The sequence below is a fragment of the Aspergillus foveolatus genome (genome assembly GCF_047715535.1).
Source record: "Aspergillus foveolatus strain CBS 279.81 unplaced genomic scaffold BDW70scaffold_32, whole genome shotgun sequence".
NCBI classification, from domain to species: domain Eukaryota; kingdom Fungi; phylum Ascomycota; class Eurotiomycetes; order Eurotiales; family Aspergillaceae; genus Aspergillus; species Aspergillus foveolatus.
The window spans coordinates 115,027-129,055 of NW_027396096.1; the positions used below are offsets into that span (position 1 = coordinate 115,027).

Sequence of the window (14,029 nt, forward strand, 5' to 3'; positions counted from 1 at the left end):
TTGGGCTACAAAGAGCAGACAAGGCTCTTTCTTTTTTATCACTGCGCCACATCCGAGGCTAACGTCATTCAATATTAAGCGTCCGTTAACACCACCAATTCTCTCTGTCTGAGCCCGTCTGATCGACTGTTCTGGTGCTGTCTCAGTTTGGCCTTGTTCAAAGGTTATATACTCTTTCTTGTTTTCTGTACTTTGTTTAAGGTCTTATCGTGTACAGCAAGATGACCATATTCGCTGGTGCCTGCCAGTCTTTCAGACCATGAACAACGCCTTTACTGCTTGACTATTGGACTCGAATACTCGTTTCGACCCCTCCTCTAATCCTTGTCTTAACCTCTCACTTGGATCACTTGGATTCTATCCTGCGTTCCTGCCTCTTCCCATCCGATTTCGACTCCACTCCATATTCCTTCAACATGGATACGGGTGATCGTGTTCTCTGCCACGCCTGCGGCCAGGTATGGCCTCGCAGTTTGTATGAAACACTAGAGTGTCCGTACTGCAGTTCAGAGTTCACAGAAATAGTATGCGCCTTAGTCACTTTTACTCATACCAGACTGACCTGCGCAGATTGAAATCCCTCCCGATACAGACCCGGAGCCCGAAGCCTCGCCCTCGCACCCACATCCGGACCCCCCCGAGTCCTTTCCAGGCCAGCATTCGCCCACGCCGTCTTCATCGAATCCCTTTGCAGACCACAACCCTTGGGCACACACGGATGATATTGATGACGGTCACGGATGGAGCAACGTTGTTGGCTATCAATACACCCATCGGACTTTCCAATCTCCCGGCGGCAACATTCGGTTCTCTTACCATGCACACAGCTTGCCACCCCGCAGAGGACCGGCTGCGACCAGAGGAACGGCCTATGATCCCACCGACCCCATACAACCCGCTTTTCACGGCTTCAATTCATTCTTCCAGAGTCTCACTGAGCTTAACCGGCAGCGTGCTGCGCGCGCACAAGGGCCCGGGTCACCTGGCTCACCAGGCCGCCCGCAGCCGCCCAGAAGCTCTTTCGATGAGATGTATGGGCCTGATAGCGGACCCCATTCTTCTCGTGGCCCTTTCGACGACGGTGCTGGAGGTTTGTTTCCTCGTGATGCGGATAGGCCCCAGCCCATGGGCTCACCATTACGGAGTCTGGGAGAGTACGTTTCGTCAAATCTTCAAAATGGCTTTTATCTAACTGCTGCAGTATCCTTGAACTATTCCACACCAACCTTAATAATCTACAAGCTGGGCAGCTTGGAGAACCGGGCGGACCTGGACGACCGAATGTGCGTGTCGTGACAGGAGGGACTCCAATCAGGGCACTTCTTGAGGTTCTCATGGACATTAGCCGTAATGGGGATGCCGTGTACTCACAGGAAGAGCTAGACCGAGTCATATCCGAACTGGTAGAGCAGAATGGGAACCGCACCGCGGCTCCACCGGCTGCTCAAGACGTCATCCGTGCTCTTCCCAAGAAGCGGGCCGACGCAGAGATGCTCGGAGGTGAAGGAATCGAGTGTTCGATTTGTATGGACGCTGTCAAAGTGGGCGACGAGGTCACTGTGCTCCCTTGCACACACTGGTTCCATCCGCAGTGTATCGAGTTGTGGTTGAACCAACATAACTCTTGTCCGCACTGTCGACGCGGGGTTGATCCGACGGCAGCGGATGCGAATGCGAACGCGACAAACACAACGCCGTAAGCGCTCTCGACAGCATGAAAAGTTAACTGATCAGTAGTACTGATGATTATTTTTGCTCCCGTACAGATCAGGGACTGAAGGGACTGACGACCTGGCTAGACATTCGCCCTCGTCCTCGTCCAACAATCGCCCCTCAACTGCCTCTGCTGAAGAAGAAGGGTCTGGATCTCGTCCGCGGACGACCAGTCGTAGCGAAAGTACGAGTTCGAATTCCGGAGGATGGACTGGTTGGGTTCGCAGTCGGCTTGGGGGAGGTGGAAGTTGATGTCTGGTTTGCTTTCTTTCTTTTCTTCCTTTTCCGCCCCCTTCTTTAATGCTCTATTTTACTCCCCTTGGTAGGAACTTTTCATTTTGATTACCTAGCCAGATAGACTTTGGGCAAGTCCGGACTGAACAGGCCTACGATGTGATGAACAACAGGAAAGGCAATTTTGTGTGTACAGAGTACCTTTCTACGAATGGATGACGACGTTTCCCTAACTCTGCTGAACGAGTTCCGTGACTGCTAGTATTACATATGCCTTAGCGATCTCCATATTGAGCTTGAGATCTTGCCTCAGTGCCCAGGATAAGCTTGCGTCTTGCCAGCCCTTTGCTCATCCTTCAAGCAACGAGGTAAATCCCAAACAAGCGAGCGACAAATACTGCATTATAGACTGCGAAATACCCCGAGATACCCCGAGGCCACCGGCTGGGGCACCCGTTCTTCTACCGGCATGGTACAGCTCTCTGGATCGGACTGATTTTGCCGCCGCGCTGGTTATGGACAAGCTGCTCGGACGCGTCTCCGCTATATCGTCATGATCAGTGAACTGACAGCTCACTTATTGATCAGGATATCGACGCACCAGATTCACGGGGCCAACCTTTTCTAGAAATAGTCGTCGTCTGCGTCGGCATGTCCTTACCCTTTCCTGCCGCGACAATTCTATCTCCCACGCCGTGCCGCGCAGGGACGAGGTTGTAGAGCTAGTGTGCGCATGACTGTCGTCAACTATAGCACCTCGCTTGGCCATGTCGTTTGCGGGTGCGGTGGAGGGTGAGAGTCGTATGGAAGATGCACCCATGACATTAATGGGGAGGTATAGCGCGGCCCTTCCTACTTTCGAGCTGCGGTTGCCGGGACTGGGATTAGTGTTGGGTCCTGTCTTTATGATGAAGTGGCACTTTCGTGAGAGAACTAGGAACACTAGAACTGCTGATGCGAGAGCTAGAGTGATTAAGTTGCACCGGTACAATATACTGTTTATACTCTCATTAGAAATATGTCAAGCTTCACTACTATACCATAGAAGCATACTACTAAGTACAGAGTAAGGTATATATTTGAATTGATTGACTCTGAGACTACCTTGCCCGGCCGCACATGACTCTCCACAAGCAATTCAATCAATATTGGAAGATTATAGATCCTTGGACAAGGAATGCGCCTTAGGGCGAGATTTCCTTCAGGTCACATAGCGGGAGGGCTTCGCTTCATCTTTCTCCAACTCCAACCCCTCAACCCCACGATGAGGACCCTCTATCACAACGCCTCTGTCCTCTCTCGCACTGATTACGATAACAAGGATGCAGCTACTTGTCTCCTTGTCGAAGATGAAACCATCATCTATGTAGGCTCCGAACAGGATGCCCCTGCATCCGATAAGCAGGTCGACCTAGCCGGACGACGAGTCCTGCCTGGGTTTATTGACGGGTGAGTTTATATTCCAGCTTCTGCTCTATAGATCTATGCAATCCAGTATTGCTAATTGATGAAACAGACATATGCACCTCCTCCTCTTTGGCTCTTCCCTGTCAAAAATCAGCCTGGCAGGTTGCACATCCCTCTCCGAGATCCAATCAACCATACGCGATGCAGCAACCTCCCGATCACCCACCACATACCCGCGCCTCTTCTGCAGCGGGTGGATGCACTCCATGACGGACGGACAAGCTCTAGCCAGCGACCTCGACGATCTGGACCCCCACGGTCGGCCGATATTCATCGACGCCAAAGACCTGCATTCAGCGTGGTGCAACACTGCAGCCCTAACCGATCTAGGAATTGACAAATCCACGCCTACGCCTGCTGGTGGAGACATCGCACGCGATAATGGCGGTAATCCCACGGGGCTACTCAGTGAGTCTGCAGCTGTAACGATCGTTTGGCCGCACATTGCGCGGGTCGCGACGACGAACGAGAAGAAAGAATACGTGAAAGATGCGATTCGCGCGTATAATGCAGCCGGGTACACAGGGATGGTGGAGATGGCAACGGATGAGAATATCTTCGAGACCGCGCGGCAGTTGCGAGAGCAGGAGCCGGAGTTATTTTCAATTACGCTGGCTATGCATTGGCTTATTACGCCCGCTGCTAGCGAGGCAAAAGTGCTAGCGCAGGTCGATCGAGCAATTGAATTGCATGGAAAGTACAATAAAGAGACGAGGCCGGATTTCCGGATTGCAGGGATCAAAGTCATCTGTGACGGCGTTGTTGATGCCTGTACCGCGGCGCTGTTGGAGCCGTATACGGCTGGTTTATCAAACACTGCCTCGACAGCTTCACCGGCGCCGCTCTGGGAAGAAGATATCCTCCGCAAAGTCGTCCAGCGCGCCGATGGCGCCGGTCTCCAAGTTGCCCTGCACGCGATTGGCGACGCTGCAGTTGCACTCGCCATCAACACGCTTGAAACCGTAGAGCCGCGACCAGGCTCACTATCCCGCCGGCACCGCATCGAACATCTCGAACTTACTTCTCCATCTGATGCATCTCGTCTTGCCTCCCTCGGTATAACAGCCAGCATTCAGCCCGTACACGCCGATCCCGCAATTCTCCGGGCATGGCCGCGTCTTTTAGGCCCCGAGCGTGTGCGCCGTGCATTTGCGTATCGCGAATTCGCCGAAGCTGGCGCAAATGTTGCCATTGGGACGGATGCACCGACAGCGCCGCATTCTGCGCTGAGGAATTTGTATACGGCGACCACGAGAAGATCTGCGAGGGAGCCAGAATGCCAGGATACGGTTAATGAGGGGTTTAGGTTGAGTTTGGTGCAGGCTATTAGTGCGGCGACCAGGAATGCGGCGTATAGTTGTTTTGCGGATGATGTGACCGGGGCGCTGGAGGTGGGGAAGAAGGCGGATTTTGTTGTACTTGATATGCAGTGGGACGAAAACAAACTGTTGGAAGCGAGGGTTGTAAGGACTTATTTTCAGGGGAGGTGTGTTTTTGCAGAGTCTGAGTCCTAAGATAGATGAGAGACAAGAAGCAAACGAGCCATATGTTCGAAAACCCTAACTAGCTACTCTCTTTTTCATTTCTGCACCATGTGCTCACGCCATGTTGACGGTTTCTGTATCCCATCCTGTCAAAGTTCTAAATTTTCGCTTTGGCCTGAGTTCCATTCTTGTTCCCCTCCAAAAAGCCCGTTACACCCTCCATTATATCCTTGAAGACATCACCCAACCAAACAAAATCACTCCTTTCCAGGTAAACTTGCGCGCTGAGTCTGACAAACATCCACTGCCCATGCGGAAAACACGGCACGAATGTCCCTCTGGCTATCAACTGCTCGTGTAGCCAGTGCGCCAGGGGACTAACGTCCTCCGGCCGTACATTTATCACCTTATCCTTCGCTCCAGAATTCAAGTCCAGATTCGTGATCCGAATAGGCAACCGCACATTGACCATTGAACACCCCAGCCTCTTTCCACCTTTTCCTGCATCGCCTGCACCTTTCACAGCCCTCAGCACATCCGTCCCTAATGCAGACGCAAGGACTTCACCAGCCTCCCCAGCGAGTCTTTCAAGGTAAGCATAGATCCTCTCCTCGCCACCACAGACCTCATTTCTGAAGTTAAGTGCCGCAGGGACACACGCGTACGCGCTGTCGTCCGTTGTACCCGTGAACTCAAAGAGCGCGACGAAGGGGGATTTCCCAGTATTTGGGAGCGTGGAGGGAGGGATATCCTCGTCTTCGCCTGATTCAGGTGGTGGAACCTGCGGCGGGACATAACCCCATGACGTAGGGAGACTCGTCCGGATGAACTTCTGGTTGCGCTCGGGAACGTATAAGACTGCGCAGGAGCGGGGAGTGTAGAGCCACCTAGGCATAAACCATCAACCCTGCGCTAGGGTATGAAAAGGGAGAGACAGGGCATACTTATGACAATTACTCGTGAAAAAGTCCACCCCCAACGCGGCCAGATCCAGCTTGATCATACCAACCGCATGTGCTCCATCAATAAGACTCAGCACACCCTCTTCCTTACAGGCCCTCGTGATTTCTTCAAAGGGGAACCTGATGCCTGGGTTTGAGACAACCGTCTCAAAGACTGCGAGCTTGGGCGTCAAACCCTCCTTTCTCACGCTCTTCAATACCTCCCTAAACCTCTTGACCATTTCCCCCTCTTCAAGGGGAAAGACATACTTAACCTTCCTCAGTTTCACGCCCCAGGATTCCTTAAGGGCAAAGAGGGCGCGCTCGACGGCGCCGTAGACGGTGTCGAAATAGACAATAACGTCATCTGCAGTCAGAGTACGGGTCAGTGCAAGATTGTGCAGGACAGTGTTGACACCTGTCGTGGCATTTTTGACCAAAACGAGGTCTGAGACGGGGACGTTAAGGAGGGGCGCGAGGGCGGCCCGAGAAGTGTCGATAAGGCCGGGCTGAATGTAACGGATGAAGATGTCGGGGCTGGATTCGAGAGATTTCTGGATGGACTGTTGCTTTTCAAGGACCTGGGAAGGGTAGGTGCCAAAAGAGCCTGGTTTTTGTCAGTAATTGCTGTAAGCGACGATGAGGAAGAGAAAAGACCGTGGTTGAGGTTGTTGTAGTTGGGATCGAGGAGAAAGTGCGCTTTCATGGGGGCGCCAAACAACGGAGTTGGAGAGGCCATGGCTAGTCTAGAAGGTTGAAGGGTGAAAGACTGAAAGAAAATCTGGAAAGTTATGGAGCCATTTAACTAAGCCATGTAAATTTAACTACGTGGAGATGCAAAATGCCAACTTCTGTGCTACTACTGATCATACATCAATGAGTCACAGCTCCGGAAATCACCGCTTGCCCTTCTTGCGGGGTGCAACCATCTTAAACGCCGCGTTGCTCGTATCTTCCTCACGAGGCGTGCTAGCAGATCCCTTCTTCGCAACCTCGCTCCACCCTCCGCCGTTCTTTTCCGCAAGGGCGCTTGTGGAAACGGACTCCACAATTCCCTTGTCTGCCAGCTTGCGGCGACGGATGAACTCGTCCGCAAATCGTCGGCCATCCAGAGTCTGCGAGTTGGCGTAGACGGAATCGGAGATGATTTCCGCCTCTGCAGGAAGAAGCAGTAGTTGCTGGACAAAATCGTCGACTATAGAAACGTTAGTTTGATTCTGAAACTCCCATCAGGAATATACATACCATTGATATTACTGTTCAACCCCTTTCCCAGAGTCAATTTGGCCCACTTGGTAAACTCTTCCATAGCCCGGCTAGGGTTCGACGAAGGCGTGGTGGCAGGAATGGTCCGCGGCGCTGTGGTAGTCGCCGTTACTGCCTTCGGCCGGACTGGCGATGCAGCGACAGGAACTGGTCCGCTGGTGGAACGCGGCCCGGTTGGAGCAACAGGAGGAGCTTTGGCCTTGCCGCTGGCACCGACGGTGGTCCAAGCACCAGAGCCGGCGCTAACCGGAGAGGCAGCGGGAGCTTTGCTGGCCAGATCCGCATAACGTTTTCCAGTAGAAGAGGGAGCGGGGCTAGTCGTGGCGATGTTCTGAGCAGCCGCCGCAGCTGCAGCTGCAGCAGAGCGTTGCTTACGGGCCTCCTCCTCCTTCTGAATCTGAGCCAGGGTCTTCTTGGCCGCGCTGGTAGTGGCCGCACCCTTGTTGTTCCAAACCGAGCCTGTCGAGGTAGGAGTTGCCGGAGATCCAGCACTGGCCCAGTTGGCGCTCGACGGGAGACCAGGGGATTGCTGAGCCTGAGCCTGGCTGAGACGTTCCTGCTCGGCAAGTAGCTGTGCACGGCGAGCAGCAGCTGCCATCTCTTCTCTCTGTGCGGCATTGCGTGCCTCAGCTTCCTGGATCTCCTTGAGAGACGGGCCCTTCGGCATCTCGTTGACTTCCTTCGCCCATGGCGCAATTGAGGTAGTGGGAGCCTCAACAGGTGTTTGAGTCTGAGAACGAGAGTTGGCGGCAAGAGACTCCGCTACGTTCTGGCGGTTGCGCTGAGCGGCGGGAGCAGGGAGTGGCGAAGCAGATGGAGGAGGAGGGAATGGTTGAGGCATGGCTGAATCGCCCTTGGTAGCCCAGGCAGCGTCAGAAGTCGATTGCGCTTGTTGCTGTTGTTGCTTCTTCTGCTCCTGTTCCTCCTGCTCCTGCGCGGCCTTCTGAACCTGCTGGGAAAGGGTTAAGACGGGTTCTTCGCTAGTAATAGACTTGGTGAGTTCCTCAAGAGCCGCGTTATCCTCAGCAGTTTTGGCCGGTTGAGAGGGTGCGGTTGCGGGATGAGTGGGCAAGCCTTCCGCAGTGCGCATGCCAAAATCACCTTCCTGTGCCCTTAAAGCGTGAAACTGACGAAGTCTTTCTTCACGAGCCTGCTGGTCAAACAGAGTGTCACCGTGGGTGCTATCAAATTGCTCCTGTTCCTGCTGAAGCCGCGCACGGTCTTGCAACATGGTTGCGACCTGCGGGTTGGGAAACAAGTTATCGGGCTGTCGAGCGGCGAACGAAGTTGGGCTGCCGAATGTAAAAGGGTCGGATCTGTTCACGTTCAAACGATCGAGCAGCGAAGGAAGCTGCTCTTGGCTGCTGTTTAAAAAATCCGTTCCGAGCATTTGAGAGCCGACGTTCGGAAGAGGATTGGGTCTGATAGCGCCTGAAGCATCGAAGAAACCAGAACCAGGCTGCTGCTGTTGCAAAGGTCCTTGAATCGGCGAAGGCTGAAAACCGATTGGTGAAGCTATGCTGCCAAAACTAGGCTGGCTGTGAAGGCTATGGGCACTGGAATGGTGCTGAAGCTGAGGGGGGTATATTCCAGGAACTCCAGTTTGAAATTGAGTCTGCTTCAATATGGCCTGCTGCTGAGCAAGATGTTCTTTCTGCCGTGCCATTAGATACTGCTCCTCCTGCTTTCTACGCTCGAGGGCATTCTGTTGCTCGGCTGTCAGAGTCGTGCCAAAGCTTGGGAAACTGCCTGGGAACGGAGGCTGCGCAGAGCCGGTAGGGGCAGCACCTCCCCAGGTACTAGCATTTGGCTCAGGACCATGGGGGACCCCAATTTGTGGAACCAGGAATGGCTCTCGTGAATTACCGATGCGTCGCACCAACTGCGCTAACGGCTCGAATTCAGGGTCCTCCAACTTCCTGATCTGGAGATCAGGACTAAAAAAGCCCGCCTTGAACCAATCATGCATCTCCAGTCCCGTCCACGGGCCCTGAATATTTCCCTGTGGATCCCGGTAAATCCAGCGCATTCGATCAGGCATCACCATGGTCCGCTGCTGAGCGGTAGGCACCGAGCCAGCCGTGCTTCCAGCCTGGCTTGCTTGCTGACCTTCCGGGACCATGGAAGTTGGAATGGAGCCTACAGCGGAAACTGGAGTATGAGAAGTGGAAGTGGTCGCAGGAACTGTTTGACCAGGCGCATCTGCTTGATGACCTGATGTGGTTAGAGATTTCTTTGATAGTAATAGAATAAACTCACCCGTTTGAGTCTCATCGAGACTGCTGAGATCATGTCTAGGCTGCTCGTTTTGAATTTGTTCCTGCATCGCTTGAGGGAAGAGAGAACCTAGTTTGCTCGAGCGGCCGATGCTTCCACTGGTTGAAATTCCAGCGTGAGGGCTAAACAGTCCGCCCGCTCCCAACGTCGCCAAACTCGGAGACTGAAGGTCAGCCATCGAGCCAAAAATGGGGTCGCCAAATCCTGTAGCAAAAGCAGATCTGTCCTTGGTAGGAGTGCCAACCGCCCCGCTAGACGGCCAGCCAGCACCGCCGAGAGAAGGAAGACCACCCAGGCTACCCAGGTTGCTGAAGCTACGGTTCCCTGCGACACTGGAAGATTGGCTGCGGTCAATAGAAGGCAGGTCCATGCCGGATCCCACACGACGGATAGAACCGAACGCAGCCGAGTCTCGCAAGCCGCTAAGTCCAGGGTGGTTAGTATTCTGAATATCAGAACCGTCAGTGTCCACGTCATCCACGTCTCCCCTGTCGCCGTGCGGGCTCTGATACGGGTTTGTGTTCGTCGGACTGGTGGGCTCGCGGCCGGGGAGGTGAGGAGTCGGGTTGCGCGAATTCTCGTGACTCTGCATCAGATCACGGAAGCCAGGAATGCTAGAGGTCATTCCAAAGGCAGAAAATCCCAACTGATCCGCTACCTGAGAAGGAGTGCTAACGTCCTGAGAGCCTCCGAGAGCCGCGCTTCCACTTCGGGGTTCATCGGAGAACGGGTTTGTTTCGCTTCGACCGGTGCGCGTCTTGAGCTGTTCACCCCACGGCGATTGAGACCGTTTCTCAGCCTCACTCTCACCTAAGCGTTCCAGATTGCTCAAAGACGACTTCTCCCTAACGGATGGTATGTCGTCCGAGTTATCTTTCGAGAACAACCCCTTTAGGCGGCTTTCCCCACGTAAACTGCCGAACCCAGGCCGCTTTTCAGTAGTTGGAGTCTGTGCAGCACTAGAGGTACCCAGGTTGAAAGCTCCAAATGCACCCATTGGCGAAAAGTTGGCAGTCTGTGAAGCTGATGGCCAAGGAGAAGTCGAGCCAGGCAAGCCTACGGGATTCGTAGAGCTACGCTTCAAAGAACCAAAGGGCGAAGAAGTATCAGCGGTGTCCCGGCCTTGAGCCTCCTTCTCCTTCTCTTCCCACTTAGAAACAGACGTAGCATCTCGAAAATCGGTTTTGCGACGCAGCAGTGATGGAGGTGGGGTCGAAGTATTCGGTTCGTCACGGAAGAAGCGGGAGCCGCCCGTTGTAGGAGACATAGGATTTCCAATTGAATCGCCAGTTTCCCGACGTCTAGGGCCCGGCCTTGTGGAACTGGGGGACGAGGTGTTGTAAGGCGCATTTCCTTGCGGGTATGAAACCGAAGTTCTGCGTCCTGTGCCGCCTGTAGCTGCGTTCTCTTTGGCGGCGTTCGTGGGTGGTGGTTTAAGCGGGGAGTTGACCGAGGTGGAAAATGTCTAGACTAATCAGTACAACTCCGACAAAACATAACAAAGCGCGGAAGTAGACCCAGTAAGGGGCAAAGAGACAAACCTCTCTCTCATCATCAGTCATATCCACTAGTCCCAGAGGCTCAAACTGTCCTCCATGATCCCAGCACACCTCGGGCCCAATTGGATTATCTTTGTGATCATCCCGCTTCCCCCAAGCCCCGTTCGCCGTGGGCGTCTCGATATGAGGGTTCCAATCGGCGACGAAATAATCCGCGACATTCTTAGTCAAAACCCCACTCTCCCGCTGGGCCTTATACAGGTCGAGAAGCTGTTCTTTTGAATAACGGGTATCGACAGACGCTCCGTTGCGGGTGGAGGACATGTGCGTGGAATAGGCACCGCCGGCACTGCCGGTCGGGGTCGTGGCAGAGGTTGCATCTCGAGTATGAGAAGGATTCGTCGCAACTGATGGGCGGCGGAAGGTTTGTGTTGCTCCGTTCATGCGAGTGCGAGACCTGCAAGCGGTCAGTCAGATGGGAAATGGAGGCTGTGGAATATTTTGTCGGCTGCAATCACTGAGAAACTGAAGACAGGTTTGGCTGCATACCACTCTCCACTGGAGGTACCATCACCTCTCCTCGAGGCGTCTTGGGTGTTGCCAGCGGCGGCCGAAGCGAAACTCGAAGGGAGTGGCGTCGGCATTATGTCGTGGGCGGCTTGCTGAAGAACAGTCGATAGATACCGAGAATCGGTTGGAATGGAAAAGGAAGGTGATAGGTTGCAGTGTTTAAGCTATATCGAAGTTAGAGACTGTCACGGACCAAATGTGCGAGTGTTACCACCACTTGTGGCGGAAGAGGAAAGGACAAGGAATCCACATGTAGATGGTTAAAGTGAGGAAAGAAATAGAAGGTGGAATTCAAAAACAGCAGGATTACGTACAGTACTCTGGCAGAGATGCTGAGGGCAGATTGCGGGAGGGATGAGGTCAAAGTCGAGACAAGAAGAACGCTAGACGATCCAAGTCGAGAAGAAGATCTGGAGGCTCGAAGTTCCTGAGAAAAATGAAGAGGCTGCGGCGAATTAGCTGGGGCCGTGGCAATACCACACCATGTATCATCGACCTCCGTCGCGTCACGGCCGTATCTTATTATTCTTTACTGTGGCCGCTCCGAATGCCAAACCCCGGATCATAGGAAATTTATTTTCAAACCCGCACACAAATCGTTCTTCGGCAAGCTGCTTGAATATCTACAGCGACAACACCATTACGACAACTATTTGGTCTCAGGGCTTCCTACTCTAAATCTCCCAAGAGTATCCGCAAGAGAGTCACTAAGTCGAGTAAAATGCTTAAATGCCAGGTCACATAAACTCGACGAGCCATGGAAAGCGGTACGTGGCCTTACCCTCCAGGCAGACATACGTCCCGGTAATGCCACGCGCAGCATTTACTGGTGCTTCAGGCATAAACGCTTTGGTTCTGCTGAAGACGTGTCGTTTCATATACAGAGCAAAGTGGTTCGAGGAAGACTCCGACTCCAGGCAAGACAACCGGAGACATGCATATGAATGTGTACACAGTAGGTTTGGTTCCGCTACCTACATATATTAAGCACAGCCGCTACTCGACTTCAGGGTTTATAGCTGTGGGCTATATTTGATATGGTTGATTATCGATGGAGATGTTAAAAAAGACCAGATTGAGCCAGCGAGTCTTTCTGATCATCAAATTGCTGTGGACATGGTTCTCATTCGCATGAAACGTTCATCATCTGTCAGGCAACGAAGCAATTTCCATGGTTTGACTCTCGGAGATGTATCTTCCTCTAGAAGCCACCAGCTTGGCTTAGTGTTGTGGCATGATCCGCAAGGAAGGTCTGGAATGCGTTTGACATGCATGCGACCCCCCGCAATCCATCCCCAGCCTCTCTATGTGTTCTCGTACGCTTGCAGGCTCGCAGCTACCTCCTGGGCGCGTCAAGACCACCACTTACTGCACCTACTAGAGGACAGGCGCACCCAAGACGCCCGAGATCATTGCCCTGCGTTCATGCTGCGGTCAGCGTTGCGTTGCAGATGATCTATGGTTCTCTGAAATCTAGACAGTGGACTCTGACTGGCAGCGATCAAGACTACCTTGGTATCCCTTACGGGAGAAGTGCGTACAGCAGTGAAGGCGTAGGGCCAGCCCCTCTAGAACATCAAGTGCTCGATGGGCGGCATCCATGGAACAAGTGGAAGCTCTCTCTATTTCTGTCCGGGCATATTGCTGCTGCCGGGCAACTATGTTCCTGCACTCTCTGCAGTCTTGCAGGTTTCTAACGTACCCATTCCATCGTCACACAGAGCCAGCACCGAACTATCTAAATGTCGTTTATCCGTGTTTGCTGTAGGACAGACATGGTGTCATGAATATCAGCAGGGATAATGCGTCTCGACAGACCCGAGACCAAACGGGGAATAAATACTGGACAAGTCAACAGAGTCGAGCCTTGAGGTGCTCGATCAATCTTATTGAAACTCTCCTGCTCGACTCGGTTGGCAAGCTCTGTCCATAGCCCACACGATACCATGTCATTTTTCTGCTCTCGAAAGACAACAGTCAGCAAGGACGTCCCTTATTCCTGGTATTGGAATGGCAAGTCCCTCCGCTCCGGGTATAAACGAGGCGAATATATCCGCGAAGTACGTACCAATTTTTGCGAAGCTGAGCCATGTGGCTACTATTCGGATCAACATTATACCTACCACGAACACAGTCACCGCTATCGGCACGTATATAACTACAATGCTTCGCCGAGACGGTTCTCCTCGAGGAGCGATCGATATAGCCAAGCATCCTGTTATCATCCACCGAGGGACTCGCGGTGGTGCCAACAAAAGCGCTATTGTGAACCTCAGTGCTATTGTCCCAGCTCTGATGTGAATGATCACTCGTCTTTCACCCATGCGTATCTATCATAATGAAAACCTGGTGTATGATTTGGCTTGCGTATAGAATAGTGGAGGTTTGTGAGTGGCGAACCGAGGCAGTTATTCCGGCAGGTCAGGTACGGGTCAACGAATGTCTGCGCACTATAGTGTCTAGACAGGTCCCGGTTGGACGAATATATTGTACATAGTGAATCGCAGCATGCCGTTCATATAAATTGTGACTGGTAACGGGGTAAAGGTCCTCTTGTGATCAGTGTTGAGGCCGGACA

At 53.0% G+C, this 14,029-nt stretch overlaps 7 protein-coding genes across 7 annotated transcripts; 5 read left to right on the top strand and 2 right to left on the bottom strand.

Moving 5' to 3' along the window:
* Window positions 1-264: 264 nt before the first annotated feature.
* On the top strand, window positions 265-1,743 carry BDW70DRAFT_71130 (putative RING finger domain protein). Its single transcript, XM_073744644.1, has 3 exons — window positions 265-524; window positions 571-1,154; window positions 1,202-1,743. Exons 1-3 carry the CDS (start codon window positions 417-419, stop codon window positions 1,698-1,700), a joined length of 1,191 nt encoding a protein of 396 aa, XP_073594944.1. The 5' UTR covers window positions 265-416; the 3' UTR covers window positions 1,701-1,743.
* A 1,455-nt stretch (window positions 1,744-3,198) lies between these two features.
* Window positions 3,199-4,928, top strand: BDW70DRAFT_169010 (amidohydrolase; the record flags this gene model as incomplete). Its single annotated transcript, XM_073742592.1, has 2 exons — window positions 3,199-3,396; window positions 3,464-4,928. The coding sequence occupies exons 1-2, from the start codon at window positions 3,212-3,214 to the stop codon at window positions 4,926-4,928; spliced, it is 1,650 nt and encodes a 549-aa protein (XP_073594945.1). The 5' UTR covers window positions 3,199-3,211.
* Window positions 4,929-4,966: 38 nt separating this feature from the next.
* BDW70DRAFT_138333 (putative aminotransferase family protein (LolT)) lies at window positions 4,967-6,637 on the bottom strand. Its single transcript, XM_073737205.1, has 3 exons — window positions 6,497-6,637; window positions 5,843-6,446; window positions 4,967-5,785 (listed from the first exon to the last, which is right to left on the bottom strand). Exons 1-3 carry the CDS (start codon window positions 6,576-6,578, stop codon window positions 5,056-5,058), a joined length of 1,416 nt encoding a protein of 471 aa, XP_073594946.1. The 5' UTR covers window positions 6,579-6,637; the 3' UTR covers window positions 4,967-5,055.
* On the bottom strand, window positions 6,638-11,810 carry BDW70DRAFT_138336 (uncharacterized protein). The gene is made up of 6 exons (XM_073737206.1): window positions 11,766-11,810; window positions 11,431-11,615; window positions 10,924-11,338; window positions 9,365-10,847; window positions 7,085-9,310; window positions 6,638-7,034 (listed from the first exon to the last, which is right to left on the bottom strand). Exons 2-6 carry the CDS (start codon window positions 11,523-11,525, stop codon window positions 6,736-6,738), a joined length of 4,518 nt encoding a protein of 1,505 aa, XP_073594947.1. The 5' UTR covers window positions 11,526-11,615; window positions 11,766-11,810; the 3' UTR covers window positions 6,638-6,735.
* A 219-nt stretch (window positions 11,811-12,029) lies between these two features.
* Window positions 12,030-12,593, top strand: BDW70DRAFT_138337 (uncharacterized protein). The gene has a single exon (XM_073737207.1). It carries the CDS (start codon window positions 12,181-12,183, stop codon window positions 12,436-12,438), a length of 258 nt encoding a protein of 85 aa, XP_073594948.1. The 5' UTR covers window positions 12,030-12,180; the 3' UTR covers window positions 12,439-12,593.
* A 7-nt stretch (window positions 12,594-12,600) lies between these two features.
* Window positions 12,601-13,551, top strand: BDW70DRAFT_138338 (uncharacterized protein). The gene is made up of 2 exons (XM_073737208.1): window positions 12,601-13,408; window positions 13,520-13,551. Exon 1 carries the CDS (start codon window positions 12,720-12,722, stop codon window positions 13,146-13,148), a length of 429 nt encoding a protein of 142 aa, XP_073594949.1. The 5' UTR covers window positions 12,601-12,719; the 3' UTR covers window positions 13,149-13,408; window positions 13,520-13,551.
* On the top strand, window positions 13,274-13,982 carry BDW70DRAFT_71164 (uncharacterized protein). The gene has a single exon (XM_073744645.1). It carries the CDS (start codon window positions 13,398-13,400, stop codon window positions 13,788-13,790), a length of 393 nt encoding a protein of 130 aa, XP_073594950.1. The 5' UTR covers window positions 13,274-13,397; the 3' UTR covers window positions 13,791-13,982.
* The last annotated feature ends 47 nt before the right edge of the window (window positions 13,983-14,029 follow it).

What these genes read in the sequence shown, in the direction of transcription:
- BDW70DRAFT_71130 (XM_073744644.1), top strand. Translation starts at nt 417, where the DNA reads ATGGATACGGGTGATCGTGTTCTCTGCCACGCCTGCGGCCAGGTATGG. An exon ending in GTTCAGAGTTCACAGAAATA is followed by an intron (nt 525 to 570) that starts GTATGCGCCTTA and finishes TGACCTGCGCAG; the next exon opens with ATTGAAATCCCTCCCGATAC. An exon ending in CCATTACGGAGTCTGGGAGA is followed by an intron (nt 1,155 to 1,201) that starts GTACGTTTCGTC and finishes TAACTGCTGCAG; the next exon opens with TATCCTTGAACTATTCCACA.
- BDW70DRAFT_138336 (XM_073737206.1), bottom strand. Translation starts at nt 11,525, where the DNA reads ATGCCGACGCCACTCCCTTCGAGTTTCGCTTCGGCCGCCGCTGGCAAC. An exon ending in TGACTGATGATGAGAGAGAG is followed by an intron (nt 10,848 to 10,923) that starts GTTTGTCTCTTT and finishes TGATTAGTCTAG; the next exon opens with ACATTTTCCACCTCGGTCAA. An exon ending in TCTCGATGAGACTCAAACGG is followed by an intron (nt 9,311 to 9,364) that starts GTGAGTTTATTC and finishes CAGGTCATCAAG; the next exon opens with CAGATGCGCCTGGTCAAACA.
- BDW70DRAFT_138338 (XM_073737208.1), top strand. Translation starts at nt 12,720, where the DNA reads ATGCATGCGACCCCCCGCAATCCATCCCCAGCCTCTCTATGTGTTCTC.
- BDW70DRAFT_71164 (XM_073744645.1), top strand. Translation starts at nt 13,398, where the DNA reads ATGTCATTTTTCTGCTCTCGAAAGACAACAGTCAGCAAGGACGTCCCT.
- BDW70DRAFT_138333 (XM_073737205.1), bottom strand. Translation starts at nt 6,578, where the DNA reads ATGGCCTCTCCAACTCCGTTGTTTGGCGCCCCCATGAAAGCGCACTTT. An exon ending in CTACAACAACCTCAACCACG is followed by an intron (nt 6,447 to 6,496) that starts GTCTTTTCTCTT and finishes GACAAAAACCAG; the next exon opens with GCTCTTTTGGCACCTACCCT. An exon ending in TTCACGAGTAATTGTCATAA is followed by an intron (nt 5,786 to 5,842) that starts GTATGCCCTGTC and finishes GTTTATGCCTAG; the next exon opens with GTGGCTCTACACTCCCCGCT.
- BDW70DRAFT_138337 (XM_073737207.1), top strand. Translation starts at nt 12,181, where the DNA reads ATGCCAGGTCACATAAACTCGACGAGCCATGGAAAGCGGTACGTGGCC.